At 57.4% G+C, this 9,936-nt stretch overlaps 1 protein-coding gene across 2 annotated transcripts; it reads left to right on the top strand.

Moving 5' to 3' along the window:
* Window positions 1–1,088: 1,088 nt before the first annotated feature.
* CFAP126 (cilia and flagella associated protein 126) lies at window positions 1,089–7,213 on the top strand. Of its 2 annotated transcripts, XM_067569474.1 has the most exons (5): window positions 1,089–1,229; window positions 2,368–2,430; window positions 2,967–3,047; window positions 3,924–4,100; window positions 5,636–7,213. In XM_067569474.1, exons 1-5 carry the CDS (start codon window positions 1,203–1,205, stop codon window positions 6,320–6,322), a joined length of 1,035 nt encoding a protein of 344 aa, XP_067425575.1. In that variant the 5' UTR covers window positions 1,089–1,202; the 3' UTR covers window positions 6,323–7,213. The 2 variants fall into 2 exon arrangements, with proteins under 2 accessions (XP_067425575.1, XP_067425576.1); XM_067569475.1 differs by lacking the exon at window positions 2,967–3,047.
* The last annotated feature ends 2,723 nt before the right edge of the window (window positions 7,214–9,936 follow it).

Below are 9,936 nucleotides of genomic sequence, written 5' to 3'. Positions count from 1 at the left end.
CAAAAAATGCTGCTCTCCTCCGCTGTCCTGCCCCTTGCCCTCTCCTGCTCTGTTTGGGTTGGAGGGGCAGCGGTTGTAGGGCTCGATTCCAGCCCTTCCCTGGGGGGTACTGTACTGCCAGCTGGCTTGGACACCAGCCACGCAGGGTGGCAGCTGCTGGCAGACAAGGCCCAGCTGCGGAGGAACGGGATGTTTGGTGTCACGAGCACCGTTGGTCTCTGGTGACAGCCCAGCAGGTTCCCCACCCGACCAGCCTGAGCCTGGGCTTCTGCCTGGCTACGGGGCCGCGATTTCACGTTCCCCTGACACACGCCGGGAGGCAGACGGACTCAGCCCACGCTCGGCAGCGGGTGCGCCATTCCCCCGCACAGGGCCCAGCGGGGGCAGCCCCAGCCCCGTGCCCGCTGCCATTGGTGGTGCGGGCTTGGGGTGACCCGCTAGCACGTGTGAAAAATCAGGACGGAGGGTTGGGGGGGGGGCACTCGGGACCTCTATAAAACAAAGCCCCAAACGTCGGGACCGTGCCTATAAACTCGGGACAGCCAGTCCCGCTACCCGGGCTTGGCAGATGAGTGCAGCCGAGCCGGGTGCCCAGCACAGCAGGGCTGCTCGCCGCAGCAAGCGGCGCGGAAGCGGCCGCGGCTTTCATTAGCCCCTTTCTGCCCTGGGCCCTGCAGCGGTGCCAGCCCGCGGGGCTCCCGGCCGCCCAGCCCAGGCCGGAGCCGGCTCTGCACGAGGGGAGCCCCAGCAGCCGCGGGGAGCGAGACTTGGCCGGGCGCGACCAGCGCGGCCCCAGCTGAGGGGGGCGGCTCCGCACGCGCCGGTACCCGGATAAGGCGCGAGCCCAACCGGCTCCGCGGCCCCCGGCAACTCGAGCGGCCCGGCCTCGGGAGGCGGAGTCAGCTCGTCAGACAGAGGGGGCGGGGTCTCGCCCGGGTGGGAGCGGGGCTGTCGTGGGGAGCCAATGCGGTTGAAGCCGGAAGGGGGAGGTGGGCGGGACCAAATCCCAGGGGGCGGGGCCACCGGAAGGGCTCAGCTCTCGGAAGGTTACGCGAGACTTTGTGGGATTCGGAGGGGGGGGGGAGAGAGAGCGCGAGAGACCGTGGCGCCGCTTCCCCATTGGCTGGTGCCTGTCCCCGTCCCCACCCCCGTGGTTGCTAGGAGACGGGTGTAAACAGAGCGGAAAGTGGCCCGGAGGCGGCATGGCAACGAACTACAGCGCGGGGCAGGTGAGAGCCGCGGGGTCGGGCACCCCCCCGGCCCAGCCCGGCCCGGCCCGGCCCCCCTCCACGGCCCCGGCCCGGCCCGGCCCGGCCTGCCCCCTCCCCCCCCCCGCGGTCCCCTTCGGTCCCGGCCCTGTCCCCCCGCAGCCCCCTCCCCACACTCCCTGGTCCCCCGAAGCCCCCCCGGGCCGCCTTCACGGCCCCCCCAACATCCACCCCGACACCCCCAGACCTTCCCCACGGACCTGGCCCCCCTGCCCTGCCCCTCCAGGGCCACCCCCCCCAGGCACCCCGCCCCCAGCTCCCGACACTGCCCTAGCCCCACTCCCTCTAGCCGCCCCCCCCCCCCCACACACACACACACCCCTCGGGCCTGACACTGCCGTGGACCCCCCCACACACTCCCCCAGGCACCTGCCCTCCCCCAAGCTCCCTGAGACAGATCCCTGCACAGACCCCCCCCCCCCCCCCCCGGCCGAGAAACATCCTCCTCCCCTCCCCCCCCAGACTCTGCCTCCTACACAGCCCCACCCCACACCATCAGCACCCCCCAGCTGCCCCCGTTCCCTGGCAGGTCCAGCGTGGGCCCCGCCCCCAGGGCCGGGTGGGGGTGGGGGCTCATCACCAGGGCTTCCCCCTCCTCCCATGGCCGGGAATTTGGCATTTACAGCAGAGGAAACTGAGGCTTAGGGTGGGAAGCAACTTGTCCAAGGTTGCAGGGCAGATGTGCTCAGGGCCCCTGGCTCCGAGCTAACTCTTGCCCGGCTCCCATCCTGAGCTCCTTCCCCAAGTCCAGGCTGCCTGGCCACAGGGCCCTGCTGGAAGCTCCTGGTGTCGGTGTTTCTGGGTTGATTCGTGGGGCCCAAGGGTGGCTTGCCTGCATCCCAAGCAGGAATAAGGTCTTGTGAGCCCTCCTCACCCACTTCCCCTGCTGCTAAGGGCAGGACGGTGTCAGTGCAACAGGACGGGCTGGAGAGACCTCTGGCAGGGGAGGAGGTGGGAGTGAGGGATGGGCCACCCCAGGCTATTTGAATAGCACCCAGAGGTCAGGGCAGGGCCAGGCTGCCCTGAGTATCTGCAGTGGGTGGGGAAGTGCTCTAGCACAGCTGCCTGTTTAATGGCCTGCCCTCTCTCTCTTTTGCAGTATGAGGATGCCTTCATTGCACAGAATTTGCAAAACTGGACCCTACCCAAGCTCTCCAAGGAGGTAGGGCCCCTCTGCCCTCACCTGAATTGCCTGCGCTCCCCTTTCATGCTGTGCTGCATGCATATTTCACCTGAAGTGAAGAGTGGCTGCTCCATCTTACAACAGAGCCTTGGCCCAGGAGTGTCTGAGCCCACAGTCCTCTGGAGCAGCCAGGAACCATTAGCCTCTAACACGAGTGGGACCCCAACGGAGGGGCATGGCAATAAGATAGTGTCAATAGAGCCACAGTAACCTGCAGAAAGACCCCTGTGTCCCACTTGCCTGTGTGCTGGGATCAGACCAGGGTGAGCCAGGTGGCCAGTTTGGGGTCCTATAGGTCTGGATCACACGCAGCTGGGAAACCCTGTTTGCAAAGGGCACCAATACTGACAGCCCAGGCTGATGGACTCCAGCTCATCCCCTCCCAGGCATGCCCCTCAACTGCTCCCTCATAGCCCAGCCGCAGGCTGGCTGTGTTCTACTCCTCTCCCCCTCCCTGTTTCTGTTCTTCCTGCATGTGGACATCTTAACCACTGTTGATTCCCTTCCACCCTCAGCGCCCCTCTGCCCGGGAAGGCTACACCCAATTTATAGCCAATGACCGAGGGCACCTGCTCCCCTCAGTGCCACGCTCAAAGGTGAGTGGGCTGGCTTGGCTCCTGTTTACTAAACAGTTTTCAGGATTTGGAGTTAGGAGCGCCAGCAAGTGGGGTAACTATCTGCCTTGTCTCTGGTGCCCATCACTGTGGTATCTAAGCCCTGCCAGGTACATCAGACCTGCACTGTGTGGGCTACAGGGAACTCTACTAAGCAGCAGTGCCCAGGCCCTGGCTGATCAGATGGTCACGACTCCTCTTCCTGCTGAATCACGTTAAGAGAAGTTAGCCCTGATGTCCCCTGCCCGTTAGCACTCGCTGCTGGCTTAGGGAGGGGTGTGATCACAAACTGGAGGGGATGTGCCCATGAACCCCCACCACAGAGAGTACTGCTTTCTGTCCTTCCTGGTTTGGGTTTGAGGAAGTTTTGTGTGGGGAAGATATTTTCTACCTATGAGCTGGGAGACTGGATGGCTTTAGACAGGGCCCATCTTTCCCAGGGCACTCAACCCACTGTGCGGGGCCCTCTCCTAGGAATGCTACCATGGCTGGGGGTGGGGGGAGCCCAGGCTGTGCCTGCCTTTAGAGAAGGTGCAGCTAGCCAGTGCCAGTATTTAGTTTGGGAACTAGTGCAGAGGAGCCAGAGGCAGCCGCTGGATTCCTGGATCGTTCCTGCCCCCCTCAGAACCAGGCTAGCTACAATTGTGTGTAAACATGGTTGCTGCTGGCTGGTTTCCCTCACTGAGTGAAGGAAACTTTGGGTAGTGGGGTCTCACTGCCAGCTGGCTAGGGACAGCCCCTGCAAACTTGGCTATAGCAGACCTTTGATGCCAGTGCAGGCAGGGCTGCTCTGTCTCAAAGAGAAGTTACCAGGGCTCTGCTGCCCCAGACCAAAGCCATCTCCCCCCTGCCCTGCAGGCTTCCCCCTGGGGCACATTTATGGGAACCTGGGATATGCCACTGAAGATTCCGCCAGTCAAACTGAACCTGACCTCCCGCTCGGCCGCCGCAGCCTCCCGCCTCACCGACTGGATCCACAAGTCCACTGCACTGACCAGCGCCTGCAACGGCCTCCGCCCGCAGATCACCGGCAAGGTAGGGAGCCCTGTGCGCAGAGGTTGTGCCTTCCTCCAGGAAGCAGATGGCACCAGGCATGTTTGCTGAGGCTTGGGTTGAACCCTTGCAGACCACAGGGGGGGTCTGGCCTGTGGGCCTCCCCATGGCCACCAGGAAATTGCAAGTGCATTAACAGTTGATGCAATTTTGTGTCTGCCGTAGGGATGTCTGGGTCTCTGAGTTGAGCGAATGATCAGACAGTAGCTGTGCCCCAACATACCTAGGCCAGGGTTTATGAAGCCGGCTGGCAGTGTCCTAAGGGCAGATTTCAAGGACACTTTTTCCTCACCTTTTGTCCATCATTTCAGAGCATATTTAATCTAGGGAACATAGCCGCCTGTGCCGTGCTGGGGAGGGGGCTGACTCAGCTGCATGGGGAAGGCACCCACCTGTTTGCTACCCCACTCCCCCAGGAGACTTTGGAAGGGCACATTCCCTCCCCCAACCCGCACTCGCAGTTAGAACCCCACTCTCTGCCCTCAGCACAGCAGCTAATCTGACTAAGGTCATGGGCTCTGGGAACTGACAGCCCCTGGGATTTGGGGAGAGGAACCTTCTCCCACCTAGCAGGTTTGGTCCCTTTCCCATTTGGTTGGCACTGGGTTTATTTCCCTGCTGGCTTGCAGGGCTGCATCGGCCGCTGTGGTGGGGCTGCTGGGTTCAGCTAGCGTTGGTTGTGCACCCTGCCCTGGCTTGGAGCATGTGCCCATGCAGTGCTGCAGCTGCGTCTGCAGGGGGAGCTCACACACCGCAGCTTCACTCTTGTGGGTCTGCTGGTGTTGAGTGGAAGCTGGCCAGAATACAGAGGAGGGGCCCAAGGACCCAATATCCCTGCCCCAGCTGCTCCTGGGAGAGCTGAGTGGCATCTCTTTGGTTACCTGCCAAACTCACTCTTGCCCATGCCCCAAGCAGGTGGGGACCTCTGCCCACATCGCCCCTGGGCTGGTGCCAAGGGAGGGGCTGGGAACCCACAGACCTATGGATGGAGGTAGCTCATGTCGGGCATGCTGCCCAGGGCAGGAGGAAGGGGCTCTGGGTAGGAAGGAGGCAGGTCAGGCCTGACTTAAGTTCTCCCAGAAGCCCTTGAACCCACAGGACACAGGGGAGCCTGTTTCTAAGGGTTAACTTTGCAACACTGACAGTAAGCTCTCCCGGGCTCCTCGGAGCACAGTCCCTGGCCCTGGGCAGCGCTTGAGCGGCACCAGCTCATCCTCAGGTGTCAGTGGAAACAGCCGGCTGCAGCAGACCCGAGGCAGGGAAGGGGTTACTCCCAGCCTGGGAAGGGACCCACTAGGAATGTGGCGACCCAGAACCCTCTCTCTGAATGGGGCCCCTGGTGCAATGCCCAACTGGCAGTAAAGCAGCTTGCCTGTAGTGCCAGCTCTGCCCTTCACATCCCTCTCCCCCTGCTGGCTTCTGAGTGTTCCCCCCCAGCACTGCTGGCCTCTGTGCAGCATCACAGCAAGGCCACAAGCACAAGGTTCATACCATCGTTGCGCTTCCTCCTCAAACAGCCCCGAGAGCCTGAATCACATACGCAAACCACAAAGGAGCCTTCCAGTAAGAACAGCCGGGCATCTAGCAGAGGCCCCCAGGGTCCCAGGTCCTCAGCCAAAATGCCCCTCGAAGAGGAGGCTTATCACAAAGGATCCACCACCCCCAAGGTCCCCCTGTCACGCCAGCCTGGCTGCATGGATGTTCGAATCAAAGGAGCCACCTCCCAAGAGATCCCAGGTTCGGGCCAGCCAGGCTCAAAGGAGGCTTGGCACAGAGGAGGTGTCTTCCCACTGTCGCGCCAGCCCGGCTGCATGGATGTTCGAATCAAAGAGCTCTCCTCACCCAAAGTTCCAGCTTCCAACCGACCTTCTTCAAGGGAGGCTAATCCCAGGCGAGCCATCTCCGCCGAGGTCCCAGCTGCAAGTCGACCTGGGTCAATAGAGGCTAAAGCCAAAGGAGTCAGCTCGCCTGAGCTCATGGCTTCATGGTGTCCTAAGTCAATGGAGGCCAGTCCCAGGGGAGCCATCTCGCCTGAGGCCGTGGGGCCAAGCCGGCCTGGTTCAAAGGCTAGCGAAGCTGCTGAGACCCAGAACAAGATGTCAAGGAGGGCGGAGAAGGGGAACGGGAGCACGTCGCCCAAGATGGAAGGGTCAGCAAGACCCAAGCCCTGCCCTGAAGAAAGATTTGGGCAAACATTCAACTGAAGATCAAAGCAAATTCTATGCCCCAGGCGCAAATGCTAATGGGACCAAGGACAAACGTCTTGCTCAGCATTTCTAGCCCTTTACTTTCTTCAGCTCTAGTCACCTCCATGCCCAGGTTGGAGGCGTTTCCTTCCCTCACTGCTTTTCCTGCATCTAGTTGTAAATCTCTTAACTTTTAATCCTGTTTGTGAGCTAGTTTCTTTGTGAGTAGGAGCCTCCCACCGGATAAGAGCAAGCCCAGCCGACCCAGCAGTGACACAACCGACTTTCCAGCCTGTTGAGCCCCGAGACCGGGGCTCTCGGACCAAGATGCTGCCTACCAGGAACATTCATCCGTGAGCACAAATCACTTTTCAACCCGAGTATGGGAACAAAACCAGCCAGGTCTGAAGCCCAGGTTGGCAAGAGGGTGGTTGGTTCTGAAGGAGCCCAAGTGATACTGATGACTCGACAGTACCATGTGGCCAGCGCATGTATTCATGGTAATCAATACAAAAATAAAATTAAAAAACCAAAAAAAAAAATCTTCCTTCAGTTTTCATTGTCCATCATTAGCATCAGTGGCGGGCCCCAGCCGGTACTAACCCTCTGCTCCCACACGTCCACCGTAGCTCCTGGCAGCAGGACATCAGTGTTGTGAATGCTGTCAGCGTCCTTCAGATCAAACTAGAACACGGTATGCTGTGGCTCAGTGCTGCTCTGACTGTCCCAAGGAGGTGCAGGCTGCAGTCTTTCAGTATTGCACCACCTGTAGCATCACGTTTTCAGGCTGGCTCTTCCCTGCCCAGCGTGGGGGAGGGGGAGCCAGGACTAATGCACTCAGCGCTGAGTATCTTGGCTCATCTGGCAGGAGAATCATCCCTCACCTTCACAAAGGCTGGGGGTTGTTCTGGAGGTGCTTTCACTGCACTGTAGGTCCCCTGTGCTTGCCTGAAATGCAGCGACAAGTTGCTGGCTGGGGTGGGGAGCTGGTAGGGACTAGGGAACCCAATACCTCTCAGCAGCTGCTTTGAACCCAACCCAGGATCGAAGTGAACCCGAGTGGGGAGATGGTGCACAGAATAGCGATCCAACTGGGGGAGCGGGTGCCATTCTGCTCTTCCTAGCAGGCATCATCGAGCTTCCTAACAGCAGCTTCATCGAGGCCACAGCTCGAACGGAGATGGAGGCTGGGTGGCACTCTCCAGGGCAGGGGCAAGGCCTATGGCCACGGGAAGCTGGCCCTGCAGCACCTTTATTAGCATCAATTCGCATCTCAGAAAAATTACTTGAGTCAGGCTGGAAGGCGACAGGCCTCAGGTGTAACGTGCATCACCCAGCCAAGGCCCTTGGTGCACCAGATCATGTCTGGCCACCACCTACCTTAACGCCAGGCTATGGCACTAACATTCCCAGCCTGTTATCTAGACAATGCCACCACCAGGGCCCAGCATTAGGCTCCTCCACACTTATCCTGCCACCTGCCCTCCCACTGTGACCCACCTCCCTTTGTGGTCCCAGTCTGAAGAACAGTTTGAGCACCTGCAGCTGAGGAGCATGGGAAGGCAAAGGCAGACAGGACTGGATCCTCCCATGTCCCACCCTGGCATACCTCCCATCAAAGAAAACCCATGCCCCACTCCTGCCCCATGCCTCCTAGCAAGACCAGAATAACCCCCAGGAAATTAACCAGTTGGCCAGTGACATCCATCCCACTCTCTTAAGGTGGAATGCAAGCCCAGGCTCAGATTTTACAAAGCAGGTTTCAAATGGACAGAAAAATTGTAGGCAAAGCACCAGAAGGGGCATGCTGGAAACATAGCCACCCTCATTTCTGCAACTGTAAAACTGTGTCTGCCCCTGTTGCTTCTCCCTAAGTTACCAGAGTCCTGGGTCACCATGATTCCCCTGACCTCTGAGAGCATGTTTTCCCATCGCCCTGTCTACACTAAAGCCAACTCAGTGCCATGAGCATTTGAGAGATGTAATTAGTTTGCTGAATGGAGATGGAATTTATTCTGTGGCAAAGTCCAAACTCATTAACTGCTGGCATGTGCCAAAGAATAACTGATTAGCAATCAAGAGGATTCCAAGTAAAAGTCATTCCAGCAACTGCAGCATGTAATTGGGCTGAAATACCTTCTCCCAAGGGGTGAAAATTGATGCAACTCCTGCTGGGCTGTCCTCAGTGGCTGGCTGCAGGCTACGGTGATCTACAAAGGAGGGGGGGGGGGGGAGATTAGGCCTCCCCCTCCCACACACTTTCTGATGGGGAGGAGAGGGCAGGAGTTTTAAGGTATCTGTCCCTGCTTGATTTTTAAATTTGGAGATTCAGGTCCTCTCTGGGCTCAGAGCTCTATGGTGACAAAACCAGTGAAGAGGACATCATCACAGGAGCCAGAAGTGAAAACTGAACGCCTGACAGGAGAAAGGGTTTATTCAGACTGTTACAGTACCGTTTGCTTCTGCTGACACCTATTTTGTAATTTTAAACTAGGAATCATCATCAAGTGAGTGTGGTTCCAGTGGGGTCCCCGAGGGATCAATTCTCCACCCTATGCTATTTAACATTTTTATCAGTGACCTTGAACATAAAATTTTCACTGAAAGTTTGCAGATGACCCAAAAATCAGGGAATTGGTAAATAATGAAGAGGACGGCTCACTGACACAGCGATCTGGATCACTTGGTAAACTGGGCACAAGCAGGCAATATGCATTTTAATATGGCTACATGTAAATGTATACGTCTGAGACCAATGAATGTCAGCCATACTTACACAATGGGGAAGCAGTGACTGGGAAAAAGATTGGAGAAACGTGGTGGATTATAAACTGAATCCCTGGATGCATAAACGGGAATGAATCGCAAGTAGGAATAGAGAAATTATTTTACCTCTGTATTTGGCACTGGTGTGACACTGCTGAAATCCTGTGTCCAGTTCTGCTGCCCAGAATTCAAAAAGGATGTTGATAAATTGGGGAGGGTTTAGAAAAGCACCACAAGAAGGATTAAAAGATTAGAAGACATGCCTGATAGCGATAGACTCAAGGAGGTCAATCTATTTATCTTAAAGAGGTTAAAGAGTGATTTGATCACAGTCTGTAAGTACCTACATGGGGAACAAATGTTTAATAATGGGCTCTTCAATCTAGCAGAGAAAAGTGTAACACGATCCAGTGGCTGGAAGTTGAAGTTAGATAAATTCATACTGGAAAAAAGGGTAAATGTTTAACAGTGAGAGTAATTAATCATTGAGCAGTTAACCAAGGGTCATGCTGGATTCTCTGGCAATTTTTAGATCAAGTCTGGATGTTTTTCTAAGAGCTCTGCACTAGGAATTATTTTGAGGCAGGTTTCTGGCCTCTGTTATCCCGGGGGTCAGAACAGAGACCATCAGCATGGTCCCTTCTGGCCCTGGAATCTATGAATTTATGACAGAGACTAGCCCTTTGGATAAAGAAAGCCTTTGCCAAAGACCCCATCCCTTCCCTTTTAAGTAGGGCTTAGTGTTCCCTTCAGAGACATCCTGAGACCCCCCAGACAGACATTCCCAAGCAAAACCAGGACAAGCAGACTGGATGCTGCTAATATTTCTAAAAGCAAAAAATCCTTTCAGCCCCCTGCAGGCCGCT

The sequence above is a fragment of the Emydura macquarii genome, unplaced genomic scaffold, assembly GCF_026122565.2.
Source record: "Emydura macquarii macquarii isolate MOO-44397 ecotype Brisbane River unplaced genomic scaffold, CSIRO-AGI_Emac_v2 contig_2924, whole genome shotgun sequence".
Classification (NCBI taxonomy): domain Eukaryota; kingdom Metazoa; phylum Chordata; order Testudines; family Chelidae; genus Emydura; species Emydura macquarii.
Note: the sequence above shows the minus strand (reverse complement) of the source record. Positions and strands in the feature narration are given on the sequence as shown.

Excerpts from the sequence above, each read along its gene's own strand:
- CFAP126 (XM_067569474.1), top strand. The coding sequence starts at position 1,203 with ATGGCAACGAACTACAGCGCGGGGCAG. Across the intron at positions 2,431-2,966 it reads TACCCAAGCTCTCCAAGGAG|CGCCCCTCTGCCCGGGAAGG; the intron begins GTAGGGCCCCTC and ends TTCCACCCTCAG. Across the intron at positions 3,048-3,923 it reads CCTCAGTGCCACGCTCAAAG|GCTTCCCCCTGGGGCACATT; the intron begins GTGAGTGGGCTG and ends CCTGCCCTGCAG.